The sequence below is a fragment of the Syngnathus acus genome, chromosome 24 (assembly GCF_901709675.1).
Source record: "Syngnathus acus chromosome 24, fSynAcu1.2, whole genome shotgun sequence".
NCBI classification, from domain to species: Eukaryota; Metazoa; Chordata; class Actinopteri; order Syngnathiformes; family Syngnathidae; genus Syngnathus; species Syngnathus acus.
The window spans coordinates 6,941,064-6,964,895 of NC_051108.1; the positions used below are offsets into that span (position 1 = coordinate 6,941,064).

At 45.0% G+C, this 23,832-nt stretch overlaps 1 protein-coding gene and 1 long non-coding RNA gene across 2 annotated transcripts in view; both read right to left on the reverse strand.

The window, feature by feature from the left end:
- LOC119118353 overlaps window positions 1–23,832 on the reverse strand; it is a 439,862-nt gene that overhangs the window by 350,871 nt on the left and 65,159 nt on the right. The window lies entirely within an intron of this gene.
- Window positions 1–23,832, reverse strand: part of foxo3b (forkhead box O3b) — a 28,374-nt gene that overhangs the window by 2,636 nt on the left and 1,906 nt on the right. The window contains exon 3 of the mRNA XM_037245266.1: window positions 66–1,498. Coding sequence (XP_037101161.1) covers window positions 80–1,498 — 1,419 coding nt within the window. The 3' untranslated portion in view covers window positions 66–79. The remainder of the gene's footprint in view (window positions 1–65; window positions 1,499–23,832) is intronic.

Here is a 23,832-nt window from a genome sequence, read left to right on the forward strand (position 1 = left end):
GAAGAAGATAGATGATGAGGGTTCCCCCAAAAAAAAAAAAAAAAAAAAGGCAGGAGTGGACATACCTCATGCATCGTCTTCAACCGGGTACCCAACTCTGAGAAGCCTGCTTGGTGCTGGCAAAATTGCTGACTCCGTTCATGTTGATCAGAGAGTCAAAGTTGAAGTCCAGTCCGTCGGCGTCCATCAGCTCGTTCCTGATGATCGAGTCCACGTCGCACTCCAGGCTGCCGTTAAACATGTCCAAGTCCAGATCTGTGGGGAAGCGGTCCTGGCAGACGCCCCCACTGTTGCTCACCGCCCCGTTCAGGAAGATGGAGGTGTCGATCTGCATGGAGGAGGACCCGTTTCCCCCCAAAGGTGAAAGCAGGAGCTGCTGCTTGGCGTTGGTCATCGCGTTCACCTCGTTGGCAAATTTCAGCCCTCTGATGGACCTCGCTGAGCTCTGATTGTGGTTGTTGCTTTGGAGCATCTCCCCCTGGCCGCCCTGGACTCCCCCTGTGGTTCCGAAGGTCATGATCGGATCGTTGCGGAGCATGAGGCCGCGGCGGGAGTTTTGGGACACGATGGCGGCGGCGCTGGCTTGCGACATGAGCGGGTCCGACTGGGTCATCATGACGTCGCTGTGGCTGTCGGAGTTGAGCAGGTCCTGTAGCGTCACGCTACCGAAGCGCGAAGTGGCGGAGAAGGACGTCTGCTTGTTCTCCTGGATGGTTTGCATGGGGGACGGACGCAGGGACGAGCCCGGTGGGTGGGAGCCGAAGATGGAGTTGCTGAAGTTCCCTCCGTTAGAAGAGTTAGATGAAGCCGAGGCGTTGGGGGAAGGTGAGACCAGCCCGTTGGATTTGGGGACAAAAGCGAACCCTGAGGTCCCGTTTGAAGGGACTTGCCCTGAAGCGTTTGGCACCAAGTTGATGTTATCCAGGTCATCCATCAGCTCATCTGTCAGTCCGTCGTTCAGGTTCATCGTACCGGCCAGGTCCGCCAGACGAGGTAGCTCGGCTGGCGCGGCCTTCCCGTTGGCCCCGTTGCCGGGAGACAAAGCCCTGCCGGGACTGGAGTAGAGCATCGGCGAGAGAGGGGGCTCGTCGTCGGGGCCTTCGTCCGGCTCCGGGTTGGCCAGGATGGGCGAAAGACGGCCGCTCAGCGTGCTGGCATTGGAATTAGTGCGGGAGCGGAAGTCTGTCCAGGCGTCCAGGTCCTCGCTGCTGCGTGACGTCGGACTCCCGGGCCATTTAGATAGTCCCGAGGGACTTTCGCCGTTGCCGTCGCCTGCCGCCGCCGCCACAGCTTGCAGAGCAGCCTTTTTCTTGGCGGCGCGGCCACGGGCGGACTTAGTGTACTTGTTGCTGTTATCCATGGAGACGGCGCGGCGGCGAGGAGCTTTGCCGCCCTTTCCTCCGTCTGGATTGATCATCCACCAGGAACTCTTGCCCGTGCCTTCGTTCTGGACACGGATGAAGCGACTGTGCAGTGAAAGGTTGTGCCGGATGGAGTTCTGCAACACCAAAGGGGCAATTGGTCATTATTTCACCAATGGCTATTTACAATATTGATCAGCTGTGTTCAGTAGTGGGCGGCAATATGAGCTACGCCGTGTTTGTGTCGAGAATGCCACGAGAGGGACGGTGATCTGTAATCAAGCTTCTGCTAAATTATCAACAAAGAGCCCCTTTGTTGCGTAAGAGCTGTGTTCAGTAACAGATCATGTGTGCTTGAGCGTGCCACCGCCTATTGATAAACGTTCAGCTTCTTTCCCATCCCGGTAGCTTATTGGGATATTGGACGCACATGACCATGTTGCCCACCATGTTGCCCACCATGACTTTATTTATATAACATTGGCTCGGCGACGCCACCTCAAATATTACGATTTCATTCTCGTAACATTATATTGTTTTGCGCAATATTCTTGTCATTGCGGTTTCATTCTCATTCTGATGTTTTTCCTGGAAAAAAAATCCTGTTCAACTTTTTACAAGGTTTTTTTTTACTTGTTATTTTCTGCTAAATTATGGAAAAACGCAACTTTATTCTCGGAATATCATTTCACCCTCTGAGTCTATTCTTGTAATATTCAGAGTAAAATCCTAGTCCCACTACAACTTTAGTCTTAAGTAATAGGATTTGAAGAACTATTTTGAAGTACTTAGTATTTGAAAAAGTCTTGCAGGAGAAAAGCCAAGTGCATTTTTTGGCGACTCTCCTGGAATGTGCAACACGGCTTCTTTCTTGTCTTCCTTTGCTCCAAGCTACTGAAGAGCTTTGGGAAATTATTATTTTTTGGATTCCTTTTCTATCATCCCTCCTCCTGTCCTCACAAGCGCAGAACTCTTACGGGACCTGAGGGACTTTAAGCAATGTTAATTCCTCCCATTTAAAACAAGCCTCCCAAAACGGGGTCGCATGTTTTCCTATGCCGACGTATAGTTTAACGTCATTACGATGACCGCATTCTCGGGTTCAATCGGGCAAAAAAGGCCAAATCACAACATTGTTTTCCACAAAGCTTTCTTGTCTTTCCTGGATTTAGTTTGGATTGGCAGTACACTCAAAAAAGGAACAAGACTGGGTTTAAATTCTCCTCTTTTTTTTTTCTAATGTAGCCTGTGGGTAGAGTCTTAACATTTTTTTCCCCTGCTCTCTGTGGGTTTGTGTGTTTAAACATTGCGTGTATAAACACACACATGTTTGCTTGCTTAAGGTGGTCAAGTGGAAAGTAATGTCCGCAATGTTTTTGAAGACTATAAATGTAAGTTTTTGCTGGCGTAGCATGCGCTTTGTCTGACGCAAATCCATAAAAGAATTGCAGTTGATGAGGAATGCTGGACTTGAATCCTCGTTTATGAGGCGTGTGTGTGTGTGTGTGTGTGTGTTGTGTATAGTCAATGCAATGAGGTAAGATTGGAGAGCAGTGAGACTTGCGTTTATCCCCTGGCAGTATCTCTTGAGGCATGACATAATGTTGTGTAATTATACAACAGTTGAACAGACACGCAAACACACACAAGATACACTAATTATGAAATTATGTATACATCCTTCTTATAGTCACATGAGGGTGGGGCGGTAACTTGATGTGCCCGTTTATATTGCTCAACTGTTATCGCCACCGGCGTGCAATATATGTTCGTCAAATATGTTTTTCCGCCCAGCTTAGCTGTAAAATTCAAGTCTACGTAACTGTAATGACAAATAGATGCCAGTAGATGGCAGCGCTGTTACGCTTCAGATTTGAGATCGGCACACTTTTTGAGTAAACGTGACAAAAGTGCTTTCTATTTCCAGAGAGTGAGCGCTTTTACTTAATTTTTGTTTTAATTCGATGTTTTATACCGGTGATAAATATATTCAGCTTTGATAAACACCCTTCCGTGTCAGAGAAGCAGAATTATGTGAGGAATAAAAAACAAAGTCTCGGAGGAAACATCTGTGACTGACACGTGGTGAAATGTGAAAGTGTGCGGAAGAGGTGTTGAGAGCGCACATGGTGTGCGTTAGTGATGGGAAAACAAAACAAAACCAAAAACGCCCACAGACACAGAAACCTGGTTCGAAGAAATATTCCACGGGGTTTATTGACGTCGATGAGTACGCTAAGACCCAAAAAACGAGACCCCAGCGGACAAAATATTACCAACGAGTTGACTTTCCCACTTATGATATTTTAACAGTACAAACATAAAAAAACATGTTGTTCAGTAAACAGTTATATAGTTTGTGTATGTGGGGAGGGGGGCTAATAACTCCTTTGGGCTACTTCCAAAAGGCCATTAATAAAAAGCGCTCACTGAGACAGCAGCTCTGATTCATGACTACAACAGCATGCAATGCTAACACACACACAAATGTGTACCGTAAGCATTCATGGGCTCGTGACATGGTTGCCTAGTGCATCCTTTTAGTTCATGCCGGGGGGGACTTCGTTTTTAGGTAACCAAAACACACAATATATGCCTGAGATGCATCAAAATAAAAAAATAAAAATTACAGGGCCCAAGTATGCCTTAAGCGTCATTTAGCAACTTTAGGAAAGACAAATCTGACTGGGTTACACAATGTTGCGTTTGTGCCAATGAGCATGTGGTGCGATGTGTGTTGACATTAGCCTCAAGATTAGTCTCACACGTTTACATAACGCATGATAGCATGCTTTGCGTCAAGTGCGGCAGAGGCTCAGGTCACCTCGGTGAAATTGATATCGTGGCTTTAAATGTCAAGTCTAGACACTAAAAGTAGCATAAAAATGCTATTTCGAGTCACACCCTGGTTCCAGTTTGCCAAAGTTTGTTTGAATGAAAATAATAAGAATAAAAGAATAAAAAGAAAAGACATTAGAGTGCCTGGTTGCACTTTAACCTCTTAAGTCGTGACACACTAAAATGGTCTTCGTCTGCAAATGTGCTGTTGCTGGCTGATGAAACACGCTGCAACACCTTCCCAGTACCCCTCCCGACGCATCCTCAATCCGATTCCCCTCTGCCAATCGCTTGAGCCGCCGCTCGCACGGCTACATCCAATTACGAGCGAGCGTAGGGAGCCACCTGGGCCAATGGGAGCGCTCTGCCTCATGCTCATTATCACGCATTTACGACATCCAGCACGGTGGCGGCTGATGTCATCCCGCTGCTAAAAAGCGCACCATGTGGAAATTGACACAAATGTGTTTGCCAGTCAAACGTGAGAGTGCTTTAAAAAAAAAAAAAGACAGTGACGGGGAACGTTTTTGGCGTGACAGCCTTTGATTGTTCCCACATGTTGCTGATGGACAAAAAGTCTTCTGTGGTGCTCTCTTTTGACAGGGCAGCTGCGACGCGCACACACACACGCACACACAAACACTCATACACACAAACTTGCTTGCTCACACACGATAACATGACAAGAATAAAATGTGGAACACACAAATGTTCATAAATCATAATACTCATCCACTTTTTTGATACACTTTAGTAAGCCATCTGAGGACAACCCTAAGTGGAAAAAAATATTTTCCCCAGGCCTGTTTTAAAAGGTCCTCCAATGCATCATTGGTAGACAAGGCCATGCACGGTTCCATTACGCACATATGTGACATGTATGCTACATTTGACAAGTAAACACATAGCTTTGCCTCAGTTGACACTGCAGAAAAAGTGTGGTTATTTATACTCTGGTCACACTGACCCCCACCGCTCACCCCAACCTCACAAACACACACATCGTGTCCAGGTTTCTGCTGCCCTGAGCTCTGGACTGCAGACAGAACATTCCATTCTCCAAAATCAAATGTGTGTCTCAGATTGTGGCTATTAACGTGTGTGTGTGTGTGTGTGTGTGTGTGTGTGTGTGTGTGTGTGTGTGTGTGTGTGTGTGTGTGTGTGTGTGTGTGTGTGTGTGTGTGTGTGTGTGTGTGTGTGTGTGTGTGTGTGTGTGTGTGTGTGTGTGTGTGTGTGTGTGTGTGTGTGTGTGTGCGTGTGTGTGTATCTGTGTGTGTCTGTGTGTGTCTGTGTTGACGTATAAGCTGAAGAGGGATCTTGAGCTTGGCAGACGGAATTCTGCTATACCTCATTCTCTTTATATTAGTCCCTTCCACTCCCTAATCTCCTCCAGTTAGACACTCTTGAATCCAAACACGATTTAATGTCAAAACAGCGAATATTTGCTATAAAATATGAGAATAGCTGGAAAATAAAAGTTGAATACGTAATAGGAACAAATATTTCACGTTGATATGAGAGTACCTGTTAAGTCGTGATATGTCAACAAATTGCAAAATTACAGAAAGATGGAATGTTAAGAGGTTTAAGTCACATTTCTTTGGAGACCAAAGTTGTGACATTGCCAAAATTCCCACACATGCAAGAAAATTTGGTGTAATTTTTTTAATTTCAAAATTTTACTATTTTCAAAATTTGACGTATCTTAAGAACCGTACACTTCATTTTAATGTACTGTGCGACAAAGACAATTTATTGTCACTCCTCAAATTCGTTCCTATTTGATTGACATAGCGTCTGCAAAGACGTCAGCCTCCTCCACCATGTGCTCATTGTGTAAGAAGCACATGCTGGGAGAAGTGCATGTGTTTACGCTTCGGCTTTCTCCAGTGAGTGTGCCCGAGGTGGGGGAGTTGCCCGACCCAGCCCACCCCGGCAGCCAATCAGAACCGGCCTGGCTCGTCACGCGTCTTTAGGTCAGTGTGCTTAGGATGGGAGTTTCTTGGAAGAATGTGACTTGGGTGTAAGATTAGACTCACACTTACACGTGGAAAATCTTTCGGTAAAATCCATCACGATACCGTATTATGTTTTGAATGGTGTGTACTTTCGTAATGGCGCAGTTTATTACGGATCCATAAAGTGTGTGTACTCTGCTTTAGGACAACACAGGACATCCCTACGAGGCGTTTCGGGACACTGTGTCCTAAAGCATTCAGACTCTCTGCACTTGCCAAGAACACACTCACACATACACACACACTGATACCAGAAACTCCCAAACAAAGACGGAGCAAGCTGGGACAAGACGAATGGGAAACACGAGGAGCAGTTGCTCTGGCACGTTAGGACCATCGGTAGTAAACATGTTGTAAATATAAGAGGTGAAAATCGATGCCACGTTACACAATAATTACTTGTTTATTGTAGCGGAATAAAATTATAATTTCACGATAAAAAGTCGCAAAAGTAACATTCTCGGGATTATTTTTAGAATCAAGTATTCTGCCGATCATCCTGATCGATTAATCAAGTACAAACCGATTTTGCATTTTTAAGCAGGAATACTATTACGAAATGAGGACGTTTGTTGAAAAGGCGTGTCGGAACTTGCCTCCGTGATTAATGATATCTCTCGCGACATTGATGTGTGAAACGATGGAGTGATACTGGTCGCGTGGGGGTGACCGAATGACTCATAGTATGTTGCTATTCCTGCGGGGAATTACCATTTGAGAGGTGAGGAATATGTGTGGTAAATCAGATCGCCATCCGCACGTCCCAACAAAGGCAACAGCGTAGCCAACAGGGAGGATTTTATTACCGATGATGTCAACATGGAGAGAATGGCCAGGCGCTCTGGGCGGCAGTGTTTCAGAGTAGAAATATCCAGGTTAAAGGGACATTTTATGACCGGAGCACAGCGTTACGTTAGTGCCCGCGGTTAGATAAGAAAATCGCTACCACGCAGTCCTCGGCCTATTTGTTATCTTAGTCGAGCAGAACTGACTGGAAGCTAAGAGCCTCACCCAAGTGAATCATCAATTTGACGTTTAAATGTAAAATATGTGACCTGGAGAAAAATCAGCAAAAGTTACACCAGTAGCTATTGATTGATAATGGTTTTGCTTAATTAGTTAGCATAATTGTCCATTTTTGCACATGTTGTCCTGAATGTTGTTAGCTATCTAAATGTTGTACAGAGGCCGAGATGTACCGGAGTCAAATTCCTTGTTTGGCATGCTCAAACTTGGCAAATAAAGATTGATTTGGTTTGATTTGATTTGACTGATATTGTTCAGATTTTGCGTGAGGCAAATGCTAGTTCGGTCAAAGACGCCAACTGTGTACTGATAGCATTTTCATTTCGATGACATCTTTGTATTCATGACTAATAATGTATTCTTGTCAACATTTCTACAACACTAGAAGATCGGACCAGAAGTTGACCGGGAGTTTTCTGTGTTCGACAACCCATTGATTGATTTTTTTTTTAGATGTTATCTTAACCAGCAGATGATAAAACTGCTATCATCCACAACTCTGTGTCATTCCAGCAAGCACTTTGACAGAACCTTATTCAAACAAGAGACATGACTCAAAATGTCAGCCACCCTGGGATCCATAAATGTTCAATCAATCAATCAATCAATCAATCAATCAATCAATCAATCAATCAATCAATCAATCAATCAATCAATCAATCAATCAATCAAAAATGGCACGTTGTTTTGAATTAGCATTTTATGCTAGCCATAAAAATCAATTGACGTCTAATATTTTTATGACAACCCAAGTATTTTTTGCTTTAATTTTTTAAATTTCTTTTACAAGAACAAATAAGTCACAGAGGAAGTAAAGCCCTGGTTGTTTTAACACATGGGGGTTGCCTGAGGTTTATGACCGTAACACTTAATAGCATGCAGCACAGTGAGCGCATGCTTGTGTATCCGTTCAGAACTGGCTTTGCTTGTTCAGCCAACGATTAGGTAACCTCAGGCCAGCGGTTCACGGGAACCCGCTTTCAGGTAAAAAGCCAACATGGCACTTTTCTCTAGATTTTAGGAATTTCTTAAGCAATTAGAAATCACAAATTGATTTTCCAGAGTATACTTATCTGACTTCTACAGTGTATGTTTGTGTATGGCGGCGCTTAGGCCTGCTCCCTCCTTCTGATCCCATGTTTCCACAACACAGGCCTTGTGGCTGCATCGTGAGTCACGCACACGCAACAAAGTTTTGGACTGTGTCTGTGTGTGGGGGGGGGGGGGGGGCGCAATCTCTTCCTTATCACCAACTTTTGAAGATCTTCGCAGTATTATCGACTATCATAGCGCAACACCAACAAACTCAAGAGTTGCAAAATCTTCTTGCTTTATTTGTTTAAATTTGGGACGGGCTGTTTCCTGTTTGCATGCGTGTGTTTATCTGCGTGTACGTATGCGTGCGTGTGATTGGTGCCGCAGAGAAGTTTGCATCTGGTCCGTATTACCGCTGAGGCCCTACTGGCATTTAGGGCTTGTTCTAATGATGCTAAAAACAGATACAGTACACACACACATACACACACACACAACACTTCCCATATGTTCCACAATGATTCCAATTTCCAAGCTTTTACCGTCACTCAAGCCTGCCTAATGCTGGTCCCCGCATTCATTGTTATGTGGAAGCAGGTGGTGAGGTAACCTGATGACCTTGTCCCCAGCAAAGCACCCCAGCTCCTCTCGGGGACCCCCAAAGGCATTCCCATGCCAGATGGGCTCCACAATCCCTCCCCTCAGCCTCTTGTGGCCCAGCGCCGAGAGATGGGAGCGGCCTCTTTGCGAGATTTCCTAACAGCTGAACCTAACCTCCTATCTCGAGCCCCTCCCCTATCGCGGCTCGCTGACCCCCGAAAAGCTCGTAACCACGGGCGATAGGGGGAGAGTTTGGATCTCGCAGCCAAATTTGAAGTTGTCAGTTCAAAATAGAAGGCGCACTGAGACGACGCCTACAATTAAGGGGCAACGTATAGCTTTTAATAAGCTTTCAAAAGCCTCCAGAGACCGAGGCCGAGTCAATAAACGGCTTCATGTTACTTTGACTGTTTTCTTTCATTGTATATTTGACCTACTCTAGTGTTCTCACTGAGTCCAGATTGTTTAAACTTGCCTGACCCACTCACCCCCTGCGCATTTGAACCCGCAGGAAGGTGTGTGTGTGTGCTGATGTCAGCACTTCCAGGCCTGCCAACTCTCTTCCCACTGCACTCCAGTTGAGCAGCGGAGTGAAAGTCAAGTTTTTCCCCTCCCACCCCATTCAACATACTGTACATACTCGGACAGTGGATCCGTGTCTAAAGTGTGTATATTTAGTACACTCCAACAAATACACACGTGCACACTGTTCAAACACACACACCAAATGGCCCGAGTCAGAATCTTTTCTCCCAGCAACAGGGTGGCCCCTGCCTTACTTTCTACTTGCTCCGCCCACCCGCCTTTTGGAGGAGGCACGTGACTTCCTGCTTGAAGAAATGAAGGAAGCCTTCTCTCCCTTAATGTTTTTTCCCCTGACTAGCAAATGACGTTGATATGAAAACAAATTGATAATTTTTTATGATTAGTTTAAGGCGATTCTAAATGTGTTTGCAGAATCGGCACAAATTCAAGCACAAAGGTGGTGACAAAGCTCATTGCTTGGCTCTACTTAGTCATTGTGAACCAAAAGCTTTGTTTTCTGTGATAGCATATAATTAAATCACTCCCTTTAAAATCCAGTTAAGCCAGTTCATTGGTCTGTGTGGGCGCACGAGTGTCCGGTATGAATAGTGTACAAACTGCTGCGTGTGCGTGACTCCATCACGCTTCTGCTAAACTCATTATTACCATTAAAAGGTGATGGTGCCCATGGTAAAAGGAGATGATTTATTTTCCCAAATCCAAACTAGTTAAATATGCACAAGGCGCCTCCTTTGGGCCCTCGCCGTTTGAACTTGAGCGGCATGGCAACTAACATGGAATTTCATTAAAAGCCCAAGCAGACTGTATATTGTTATCGGGTATTTATTTTACATGTATGGGCATTCGTCATTCTGAGTCAACTAACCACACAAAAGTTGCATGGTAGCATCCGTTGGCAGCAGGCCAGAACTGCTTGCTGTTTTTTTTCTGTGTGTGTGCCCGTCCCACTTGCTGCGAGCACCAGTCGCTCATTCCTAACCAGCTCCTCTCTTTTTCTTTTTTTTGCTTTTCACCCACTTTCTTTTTGCGAGGCGCTTGAGAGCTCCACCACTCTCACGCACAGGTGACTGTGGAACTTGAAGAGTTCGGTGCCTCTGAAAGGAGAATTTTCTGGTAATCCTTTTGGCGCTTGTGTGGCAATCTTTGTAGAGTTGGGGGGGGGGGGGTCTTCGGGGGACAGGAGTGGAAAGAAAGCACTTTTCAGTCGGGAGGGCCTCTTGCTGATAGTACCTCAACTTCCTCTTGAAGCTACAGTAGAGTGTTGTTGATCTCCTTGCACACACTAAAATCTTGCGAAAGACATTTTTTTGCACAAAAGGTGGCTTGGTGGGTGTTTATTTATTCAACTACACAATCAATGTTTGGGGTGCGGCCTTTATTTGGGCTGATTTGTGTGAAGTCAAAATGTAGTTTCACAAATATTTTGATTTGTGTTCCCAAGTGGACAAAATAAATATGTGGCATACTTAACAGTCAGCTCTTGCTAAGTCATGTATCAGCTGTTGTTTTGGTTAGCGACAGAAAACAAATGGACGTGCCTCTGTGGGTGCTGCTGTTTTGGTTAGCAGATGGATTTATTTACTTTTGTGCGAACCTGTTTTGAAATGAAGTTGCAAAAGTTGTTTTGAGTGCAATAGAGTGCGTAACCCTTCTCGATCGAGACGGCTACAATGCGCTCACATGTGCAGTCAGCAGTCAGTGGCCTCACGGCGTCTGCTAAAAATAACAGAAATAATGCCAGAAAAAGGGGAAATGGCGGCGCTACGTTAGGTAGGCCGACACGTTGCTCCTCTGTCTGGTCACGCGACGATTGAGTCGTCGAGTTGCAAGTTCACCGCAGCTCATGTCTGGACGTTTGTGTGTACGTTGTTGATTGTTGCTAAACAAAATACCACATTGTAGTCTATCCAAATGTAATCCAGAAAATCATCAGAAAAATAAATATCCAAGTACCTGATAAAAAACAAATGTGTGTCGGGGCGCATGCATTGTTTGTTGTTGTCTCTTCGTTTTATTTCCCAGAATGCCCCGCAGTAGAAAGTCTGCTGTCTGTCTGGTGCTCTATTCCTCGCTAAGTGGGTCAGTGGCTGGCCCATTCGGTGGGTCGAGTTAAGCTAAAGTCACTCAGTGTGTGCGAATGTGCGTGCGCATGGGTAGTTCGGGAAGAGTCGCAATCCTAATGAGTTCAAAGCCAGGGCAGAGGGAGAGCAAAAAAAATAGAAACAAGCCAGACGTGCCTCTGTGTACTTTAGTGCGAGTGGGCGGTGCTACATCATCATCTCGCCGAAATATTTAAAAAAAAGGGCATAGAAGGCCAGCGAGGGTTGGTTGCCGGGCAGGCAAACCGCTGGGGGCCGTACTTTTAACGTGAAGGACGCGACTGCAGATAGTCCGCCAAAATAAAGTGTATTTACTTGTTCTGTCTGACAATTGTCTGGCTTGGTCTACTACGGGCGACGCCTAGGGACCACCGCTTAGAGGGTGGAGGGGTGTTTCAGGATTCATGTGTGTGTTTGTGTGTGTGTGTCGGGTGTAAAAGGCAGTGGAAGAATTTAGGTTAGTGTGAATTATTCAGCAACAAGCAGCGTCCGCCTCGCTAAAAAGCCGCAAGAGGACACGGGGCTGTCGGCGCGGCAGCGTTTCGCCGTGACACAATGGCCTGTGTGTGTATGTGCGTGCACAAAGTCACAATCCCAATTCCAACAGATTAGATAAACCATCAAGCTGCTGTGGCTCGTGTCATTTATGTCATGTTACCTCTCGAACTTGTATCTAATCGCTCTCACCACTAGTACGCAAACTGACCTTGAAAATGCTGCAATACGCATGCCAGGCCAGTAGTTGGCGATCTCACACGCATAAAGGGAAATTTGTCTCTATTGAGCACACGTGCTGTTGAAAATTAGTGTTTTTTATTTTTCCATCTGTTTCCATGAGTGTACATACTGTACTATTGCACCGCCGAGTGCAACAGGCCTCACCATGTCAAATCCTCCCCCCACCCGGCGTGCCCTCGTCAACTTCCTTTCCTCTTTTAACCTCCCCGCTTCATCTCCCGTCTCTCCGCTCTCGCCTCGAGTCTCTCTCGGGTTTCAAACTTGGAAGGCGGCCAATTAACACAAGAGGGCTGAGATGCTGGAGGAGACGAGAAGGGAAAGGGGGTGGGGGCATCGCTACACACTGACCTACATACACTTCCACCCAGCTGATTGAATCCCGCATTGAGGCCCACGGCCAATTGCGAGCTGAGTCGGAGCGCCGAGCAGCCAATGACGGCGGCAGATGGCTGCAGAGCCGCGGCACTGTCTCCGTACAGTTTTTGGGTAATTATACGGGCCGGTGAAAAGACGAAGAAGAGCCTCGCTGAGGGGAGTCTGAGCGAACGAGAATGAACGGCTGAGTGAGGCTCAGACGGACAAATATAGACACTTGTTCCTTTGGCCTCCTCATCTTATGGTGTAACAAGTGTTGACAGACAAACCCTCATCCTAGAGACAGGATTGGTGAGCCATATTTGACATTGCTCTTTTCTTAGGCCCAGGCCAAGCAAGCATAAGTACATCATGCAAGTGGCCTGTTTATTTATTCTTCTGCAGAGTTATTTGGGGCTGTATTTGTCGACAGTTTTGAATCTGAGCTCATGGCCGTGACATGTGGGGTCCCTCAAGGGTCATTTCTTGGACCCCTCTTGTTCAGTCTGTATATGTTACCATCCAGATTGTTCCCACAAAGTTGGATGCATGGAATTGTCCAAAATGGATTTTGTGAATTGTGTTTTGCATATGTGATGGAAGTTACTCCATCTGAGAATCATTTTGACACAATCCAATGATAGAGATAAAGCAGTAGTACTCACACAAGACACTTATACACAGTTTTTGGCAGCAGGCGTCATGGAAAATTCAATCTGCAGCCAACTGACTCTTGGCACCCGGAGCAAGCCCTTACATAACAACTCAATGTACACTAGTGTCCAAAACAAATGTGTTTACACATAAATTGCATCTTATCCCACTCGGTCTTTTATTTACCCTGCGCCGTTTTGTTTTTGCTGCGGTGGCGAAAAAGGAGAGGAAGTGCATAACAATAAAAATGCCAAGAAAAACAGCATGGAGGGAGAGAGAGGAAGGAGAGTTGGGGGGGTGCAAACAGGCTGCATGAGGCACACTAACCCATATTTACAGCGATGGAGGCTTATGCGGAGCCCGCAACTGTGCGGAGGCTCGGGGAAATGATGGATTACGGAGAGGAAGCCTGAATACTAAGAGTGTGTTTGTGGGGGGGTACAAAATGTTCCCAAAATCTCGTAATTCCAAATAAACAGGCGTGGTCTGGCGAGTGACGTCGGAAGCTGGCGTTGGGTTGAAAACTCGTAAATTCGTTAATGAACGTACTATGGAATATGCCATTAATAAAACATGAGCCTTGGCTTAATATAAACGTTGGGGTCCATGAAGACAGGATTTAGGTAATTTCGTTTGGCCTATACTGCACGTTAATGCACACGCCAGGATTAGGTGGATCTAGTTCTCACACACACACACCTACACGCACGCACACACCCACACGCACACACACACAACATACACACACATGGTTACACAAATGCAGATACACTGTACATTAATCAGACTAAAAGCCTTTCACAGTGATGTCATTGCAAAGCGATAACTGAGGACAAGCGCGTCCTCAGGGAATCTGGCAGTCCACAAAGGTCTGGCTCACACATCTGTGTCTCTCACACACACACGCACACACACACACACAAGCGTTTTCAAGCAAGCAGCTTAGGCTATGGGAGGTGATGGAGCTCCATGAATAATGAACACACACTGACTAAAGTGCTCGTATGAAAATGGATTCCTGCACAATATTGACCCATCAAACTGCCTTTTAAAATAACGAAAGGACAGAAGGAAAGAGAAAAAGACAAACGTTTGAGCGCTTTTAGACGCGGTGATGTGCCTGACCAAAAAAAAAAGCTGAAAAGATGAAGAAAAGAAAAGATAAAGCAATATCAATGCATTACGTGTTTCTTGGAATAATGTGTGGTCAGCAGCAGTCAGCAGAACCACTTTTGTCAATGTAACCACTTTCTTCCTAGTACTTCTTATCTACTTTGCTTGAAGTTATTATTTCTTCCAAGAATGCCTTTTTTTTTCTCCCTCAAGTCAGCAAAATGTGCGTCCAATCTCAACCTTTTGCAACAGGCTGCCCGCTATCAACTGTAACAGTAATAAGCAAAGTTTTGCGATGACCTTTGCTCAGCGCACAAGGAGTTGCATCTGCTCCAATGTACTTTTCATGCTGAGACTCAATGAAGTCAAAGACATGAGGCATAGCTCCTTTTAATTAGCGTCGGCTAAATCTAAAGTAACAAGACGGCAGCGTGGGGAATGTGTGCAACCTTGACCCGATGGCCAGGTCACATGAACGATGTACAACCCCCTCTCACAGTACAGTGAACCCCAGTTTATCACGTGGATGCATTCCACAACCAACCTACCATTAAAAAAATGACCAACAAAGAAAGTAGATTGTAGGAGAGTAGAAGAAATGGAGGGTTTAAGTCAGAAAATGTATAACAACAGCTGAAGCCAAGGGCTTTCCCCTGCATTAGCCCCTCCCGATGCTTTCTACCCCCCCCCCCCCCCCCCCCCCCCCCACACACACACAAATTCGCCTACGTATTCATAGCAGACACAAAGCCTCCACTGTAGAAGGGCCCCTTCACACACAAAAGCCTTGAGCCACTGACATAAGAGATGTGTGTTTGAGACTATTCCTCTATGCATGAACATTGGCTGACTGGGTGCGTTCCCCCGCCCCTCCCCTCCCATGTAATGTGTATTTCCTACTAGCACTCTAATTCCCCCACACCAAAAAAGTCTTGCGGTGTCAATCTCTGCAAGTATGACTTCCCGATTGATTGGCAGATGGTGAGGAAGGTCGCCGTGGGAACGCAGGGATGAGCCGCACACTGAGAGGAATCACACATGCATGCACCTACAATGGTCTCAAACACACACATACACACACGCTATTAATATAGCCTCCATTCTGTGTGTAGAATCGAGCTGTGTCTGGCTGAATGTGCCTGGAGGCTTTGGAGGGATTTCATGCTCTCATAAGCAACACATAGTAACACACCACTGGCCATTCTCCATGCCCCGGCAAGCCACACTAGACCAGAAAAGGCAAGTTGAGGGATGGGAGGAGGAGGAAGGACAGAAAGATGAGCGAAAAGGGGAGAGAAATGCAGCTTCACTAATGCAGAGTGCTCTCAAACTACTCACAAAGCTCCTTAGTGAGCACCATCAAAATGCATATCCAGCAGTCTGACCACGTGGCTTCAGTAATAATGTGCGAGAGTCATTCATGCACACGTTTCCTTAATATGTTCTGTGTGGTTTTTTTTTTTGGGGGGGGAGCATGAATCATACTAGTCTTTAAATTACCTAGTCCCCTAAAACACAGACTAAGGAAAGCATTTAATCTAGGGATGCACCGAAAATTCGGCCACCGAAAATTTTCGGCCGAAAATGACCCAAAAGTGCATTTTCGGTTTTTGGCCGAAAGACCTAAATCACCGAAACAACACGGCCGAAACTTGTGATGACGTGAGCAAACAGCGCAAACAGCGCAACCAGCACGCGGGAAAACGGGATAAGAGCCAGCATGTCTGCGGTGTGGACTGATTTCACTATCTCAGAGAAAGATCCACGGATAGCGATTTGCAAAACATGCAATGCTGAAATTTCAAGAGGGGGTGCATCTGCAAAAAGTTTCTCCACGTCGGGTTTAATTCATCACCTGAAATCCAAACATCCCGATCGCCATTCTGAATATGAGAAGAAGGCGACACAGAAAAGGAAACTGACACCGAGCACGCCCACTCCGTCTGTGGCGGATGTTTTTTATAAGAGAACATATTTAATTTTACAGTCTTTCAGCAGGCCAGTCAGTTATAAGCCTGTAAATTATTATTTAATGTACACATGAGTGGGGTCAAGTTAAACATTTTATTTTTATTTTATTTTTTAATTTGAATTTATATTGTGCATTGTTGTAATGTCAGTGCTAAATAAATATTTTCATACTTTTGTAACTGGTTTATTGCAATGCCTTGATTTTAGTGAGGTTAGTACACATGTAGCCATAAATGCTGTGGTTCTAATAACTGACAATCATTTCTTTCGGTGTTTTCGGTTTTCGGCCTTGGTTTCCTCATTTTTGGTTTTCGGTTTCGGCCAAGAATTCTTATTTCGGTGCATCCCTAATTTAATCCATGCCAAGTAGTCCAGTTCAATTTGACTAATAAGAAGCCTGGAAAAGCTATAGCAACCAGAACACAAAACAGGTGTATCATTTAAGCGTCCATATGCCTAAATCTTAATATACTGTATGTTTGAAATTTCAGGTGGAAAAATAAATACCTCCCTCAAATGAAAGCAGCTAAAGTTAGTAACTGTACTTAAGTTAATGGACCATAGTAACATGAATGGACTCAATGAGAAAGTGTGCAATTTTGCTGAGGAGAGAACCCAGGAGCAGCAAATACAATGAAAACAACAGGGGTCCCAAGATTGAACCTTGCGGAACACCATAGGGACAATGGTGCAGAGTGGGACTCTGACTCAACCAAGGCTAACGCAGAAAGTTCTGTCTGCCAAATAGGCTCTAAAGCACTCTTACCAGATAAGCAGCTTTTTTTTTTTGTTCTTGGTCACAGAACCAAGCAATGTCTTTTTTTGTAGTGAAGTCTTATAGAATAGTCCTGACGGTTTCCATAATCGCCACGTGATAGTGGTAGGATTAAGAGGTAGATTAAGTTGGTTAAATCCCCAATGAAGTCCCAGGTACCAAATGCACAGCTCGCCACTGCTTGGCACACTTTGATTACCTGTCAGACAATCCCCTCTTTTGTTATTCATGAGTTTGCATCAGAATTTAAAAAAAAGACTTAGGTAGGCTCTTAGGACCCACAAGAGAAATGATTGACACCTTAAGTTCTTTCCACAAATGGCTGTCAAATACATCCGTCCGGTTTAAGGATCCGACCCGTAACCTCGGTTATGGCCCACGGCTGTAGCGTCTATGCTTTAGGCCTTTGCAGCAAATGCATCACTCTCCTGTTGAATTCAACTGAGAAGGTTTGCGGGCGACTGATCTTCTCCGCCGTTTCTCTTGGGGGTCACTGGGACACCAGTCAAAGCGTGACCTTTCCATTTCGTCGAGTAAGGCGCGCCTCGGGATCAGATTTCACCCACCCGGCAGCCTGCGCTGGTTTGTGAGAAGATTCTGTCGGACGTCTTTTAGCAGTCAAACAAAGCGATCAGATCGTCAGCGAAAGGTCTTGTCACTTATCGCACTGTCAGCAACCAGGCGAGGTCATACATTAGATTGACCTATATCGACTGCCTTGCATATTGTCTCCTCTTTCTTATCAACCCCCACTGCCGCCCCTCTACCCTAACACACACACACACACACACACACTCTTCCATAAAAGCCAGGTGTGCAAACAAAGGTTTGCCTAGGCATCATAAACCATAACTATTAAGATGAGAGGGGAAATGAAATGGAGGCCCGGTATTAGTTTTAACCATCTGTTATGTTGAAATATTTTCAATGTACAACACTTTGAGCAACCCTTTTGCAACAAGTTTTGCATTCTACCATGATGGGAACTAATTATCCTACACCCAAAAGAAACAACAAACATCATTCCCCTGTTTTAATGACGCGTGGAGGATGCGGAACATTTGAGGCAATCGTGTCTACAGCGAGAGCTGTTGTAGTTCATAATAACGGTGGCATGCATTGTGCGGACATGTTGACCTAGCCGAAATTGGTAAAAATCCACAATCCAAATGTACCATTTTTTGTTCTTGTCATCTATTTGGGAAAAAAAAAAATTAAGCGCCTCTCCTCAAGTAGATGTTAATATGTGGACCATGTAGCTAAAATATGCAGAGTGGGGCTGTATGAAGACAAACACCCACACACCGCTGGATTAGCTCAATTTAGCAGGCCACCAAATCACTTCATCCTGGTTTAATTCGCTGCCATCAATCTGGACTAGAAGCATAACAGAGAAGGAATGCACACCTAGATTGAAGCCCCCCTCCATCGTTTCCCCTCCCACCCCCCTCCTGACACGGAAAGCTTGGTCGTAGTCGATTAATTGTTAATCAGGACGAGCGTCTTTACCGACTCAGTGATGCCACGTTGCCTCGGCTGAGTAATTGAACGAGACGGGCTCCGAAGAAAAACAAATTAAAGTTTTAAAGCCAAGCTGGCACTTTTACATTGCCCATCTAAACTGCAAACTAAAATTCTGAAAGTTAATATCTCAAATCAAGGCAAAATAGGTTATTTTCTTTGTCTGCCATCATATTTCTTCTTACCAGGCAAAGAGTATTTTTTTCCAATACTCAAGTTTTATGATTTATTAAGATTTTATGAATACATATGGATAAGTTTGTCTTAAAATAAGAAAAAAAAACATTATTCAATAATTTTGTAAGTACAAAATTGGTACAAGTGATCCTGCCAGAATAAAACCTTGAGCCAAGTTAAGGTTTGCATGAAAGCATTTACAGGGGTGTTTTGTGTAGACAGAATTACAGACGATTTATGGGTGTCATCTGTGTAATTGCTGCTTTTCTACAACTTTTATTTGTTTTGTACAACGACATGCAGAGAGCGTCGTCGGCATAACGTGAATTTCCAGTTGGGCCGGTATTTGGCAGTCATGTTTTGTCTCTTTTGATGATTTTAAAGGAGGGTTGGGGATAAAAAAGCTTCATTTCCAGTCAGTTCTCTTCGACAGGAAGCTTATAGGAAGTTTGCGTTTACTGTCAAACTCAACATAAAACAAAGAGATTTATACATTGTGTATTTCAAATACCGTTTTTTCCCATGTATAATGCGCAAAATTTAACTAATTTATTGTCCTAAAATCTGGGGTACGCATTATACATGGGTACAATTTAAAAAAAAATTTTTTTTTTTTTTAATTTTTTTTTAGTGAAGAAAATCATGGTACAACAATTTTTGAAGAAAATCTTGTCACAGATGGTTCTTTACAACGTCACTTTCCTCTCTTTTCATTTTAACCTAACTGATCGCGGTGGTGCCTTTCTGGGCAGTCGGAGAAATCAACGCCAACAAAAAAAATACATCCAGCCTAGTTAAGAAATCACCAGAAAGATCACCATGACAATTGTGAATAATAAATAAATAATTATTATATATATTATATATATTATTATTATAATAATAAATAATTGTGATAAATAACTGGAACATCACTCAAATATTGGTGATCCCGTTGAGAGTCTCACATATTTCTTCGCTATTGAGTTTGCTACTGCATGCGCAGTGATACTGACCGGCAGAATAACATCCGGTTGTTCCCAAAGATGATCTTTTTTCTGAAATAATTTTATGTTTACGGACTTAAGTAACCCGGCCGGGTCATACCAAAGACTATAAAAATGGGACCCATTGCCTCCCTGCTTGGCACTCAGCATTAAGGGTTGGAATTGGGGGGTTAGATCACCAAATGATTCCCGAGCGCGGCGCCGCTGCTGCTCACTGCTCCCCTCTCCCCCAGGGGATGGATCAAAATCACACGGGGATGGGTCAAATGCAGAGGACAAATTTCACCACACCCAGACGCGTGTGTGACGATCATTGGGACTTTAAAAAAAATAAAAAATAAAAAAAAGAATTAAAAAAAATAAATAAAAAAAAAGTCAAAATTTGGGTGCGTATTATACATGGGTACAGGCTTTTTTCCAGCATCGACATGCCATTTTTAGGGTGCGTATTATACATGGGGGCGCATTATACATGGAAAAAAACGGTAAGTGTAGGAACGGCCTGCTAGCTTAATGCAAATGTTTAATGGGAAAACATCGTTGTGACGCTAACAGTTAGCATCAATAGTCAGTTTTAAAACCCTTGAAGTGCCAAATATTTGAACACTAATGGTAAAGCAACACATGTGGACAGAAAGTATAAACAATAGACAAACGTATATCCCTAAAAAAATCATGTGATAAAGTCTTAAAAGTTACTATAGTTCATTGCACGCTGTTCTATCCTTAAAACCGCAAATGTCATAACCGGCATAAAACTTCGAACCCGCTGTAATGTGAGCTTACTCTGCCACCCACCAGCGGTTTACATCACTCGTATGGAATTGGTTCGGCACGCATGGAACCCGGGCTGACCAATAATACTCGAAATAGAACCGTGCAGTACCGCCGAACAAGAGTCGATAGCAAGTCCAGAAGTGTTTTGCAACAAGTTGCTTGTCTGCGTCGTACTTTTTTATCTTGCAAGTTCAGCTCTGCAATTACCAGGATGAAACATTACGTTCACGCATCAACAGTGGAAGAGCGATCCAAACTGCTGAGCTGCTCGTTTGGAGCGGGAGAGGTCTGCTTTGACAGCAAGTTCCGCTAAAAAACTCACCGACTCAACGGACCTTGAGATGCTTCTTCGCCTTTAATTTACACAAAACTAAGCAGCCAATACAATTTGGAGGGCACAACTGTGCGAATCAAATCTTCATTTCCTTGGATTAGAACTCCAAATGGGTTTGAAGGGCAGCAAGCAACCTTAGCTGCTTGTTTGTTTTGCCGACGCCGCATTTTTTTATTCAGACAAACGAGGACGCTAGCTGGAAAATAATGAGGGATGGAGGTCCAAAGCGAGACAGATGCGGCAAAAAAGAAAATAACACTCGCCTTTAGCCAAGAACAGCTCTTAAAAATTAATACGGCATTCTAAATTCCTCCTGAGCGCGTTGAATAATTGAGAGGCGCCTTTGAACAGAGAACGGGTCGTGCCGGCAGGGCGGGGGCGGCGCCATCTACGGCCGAGTCGCTTTCTTTCCTTTCACCGTTTCGTTCCAATTAAAAGAAGCCCGTGATCATTTTTCAACATTCTCTGGCTGAACTTGAGCCGGAAGACTCGACAGCGCAAAGGAAAGTTCAAAAGGAATTTGAAATGAAAGCACCGGCTGGTCGGCCTTTGTCGACGCTAATTCTTGCGTTAGCGTTTGTCGGTTACTCGGCCACGTGCGTGAAGTGTTGCTTCACTACAATATTGACCGTTTTGCTTTGTTGACCAAATGAACGGCTGACAGCAGCAATATCGATATTTTGTCCCATTTCTGCTTTACCTTGTCGTGTAAAGTCATTGCCACGGGCCAAAAACAAGGAAATTCATGATAACCGCGTGTGAATGCGTGATGAAATTCCAAATACAAGGGTGAGCTTCTTTCACCGAACCAACCGTGCCTATTGATTGGAAACGGAACCAGAACAGAGCCTCGAGGTCGGCTGGGCTGGCTGACACTTTTCAGACGTTGCGAGGGGTGCCTGGAGCTGGCGGGTTCCCTAACCCCCCCCTCACACACACTCCCACCAAGCACTCCATTGGGAATCACAGCCAGAGGGCACTTGTATTACACCATTTTGGGAGCAAAGCTTGTTAATTTCCCTTGACTCGGCCCCTCCCCGCCCGGCCCCTCCCCTTTGCCTTCTTGCATCGGGTGGCTTCCTTCATTTCATTCCCTGTCTAAATATTTTGTTGTCGTGATCAAGTCGAAATAAATAAATAAATACGAGGTCATCTGTCAGATGATTTAGCGCTGCCGCAGAAAATGAATGAATAATTCACAAACACGGTAAGATCTTGTTGGCCATTAAAAAAAATGCTTCACATTCGCTCCCGTTTGTTAAGTGGAATTGGATTTTGAATTTTTACGCTATTGTGGGCCACTTTGATTTCCTCACCTCGCAACTTGACGCTCGGTGTGCAACAACCAGAAGCCCCTTCTGAGCCCGAACATGAGCGGGCAAGCGCCGCATACGTCTGTGCATGTCTGCCCATGCGGGGGGGCGGTATGCAAAGGTTAAAAACACACCGAGCAGGCTCAGCTGTTATCGGTGATGGAGCAGCGCGACTCGTCCCTCTTAATGCGGGCGCGTAGGGGCCGTTAGAGCCTCGTAAAGTTAAATTAGTGAAAAGAAAAGACGTGCGTGTGTACGTGTTTGCGCGCGGAGTGTGGCTATGACATAACTTTGCAGCTGCTGGGAAGAGGCGGCCAGTTACAGCGGGGGTTAAGTAACACCAGAGCACAAAGTTCACTGCAGCCAGGAATACTTTTCCTCACACACACATGCTTACATAAAAATGCACATGGATTCACCTAATCTTCTGATTTAAGACACACACATACAAGCGCATTTACAAGTAGAAGTACTATTTTGGGGGGCAGTGCCACCTCCGTTAATGCCTGACACATCTCTGAGCACACATTTCAGCAGCTCCACAGTTCTGGCTGCCCCTCTTGGCCTGAAATCCACTTTGGGGGGGGGGGGGGTTGAAAAACACAGACGAGTATTCACTCAGCGATACTAAGTACCGATACCAATAGTATTTGTACAATGACACACCTGAAGATTCACCGATGTGTCAAAGCGCCACAGTGTAGCGCCAACTAGTGGCGAGGAGGACAGGCTGACTGTTCCAAGTGATCAGATATTTCCTTGACTGACTTCCACGCGTCTTGACCGAGTTCTGCCGAGGTTAATGCTTCACTGACGAGAGATATAAAGTGACGTAAGTGGGAACCTGGGAGAGAAACCCAGAGGGATTACTGGGATTTGCTCAACAAATCTTCTCAACAAAAGGTGCCCTGCCCGCGTGAAACTGCGAGTTCGTCGACCTGACTGTACCCGGCGAAACTTTTAAGAGTGAGATGGCCGGGGGTTGAGTGCCAACTTTGATTAGTAAGTGAGGTACACACCTGATTGCATTTTCAAAATGGGTTTTAGGTGGTAAAAATGGCTGCTGTGTGTGTATCCCGCTTTAGATGATGTGTTAATGTTTTGGTAGCAGTGGGGGGTTCTGTTTAGAGGACTAAAAAAAGACTGCCAAGATTTATGGACCGATCAGGCGTGAGACCACTCCACCCTCCCATTCGGGCCCTCATGCCCGAAATTCCAGGAGTAACAGCCCCCCTGCATGGTGAAAGCTAACCCGGCCTTGATATGCACGCACAAACAAACTTTTTGCCAGATAGCATAGAAAAACTTGAGAAGCCTTTATCGGAATGGTCACGGGTGTGGAACTTATTTCAGGTATCAGTTCAGATTTTTTAATCTAGGCCATACTGAATTTTGTGGATCAGTGTTTTGGTGGTCAACAGACCCCTGGAAATGTACACGGGGGCTTACGAGCTATATAACTGAAAACCTGTAAGTCAAGCTAGCATTGTATCGTTATTCATTTGCTGTCAGAATTGTCAGTAGCTCCTCCCCTGGCCTGCTGCACCTTCTTGGCACAGCCCACATCTTAGCTCGGCTCCTCCCCCACCCTTTCCT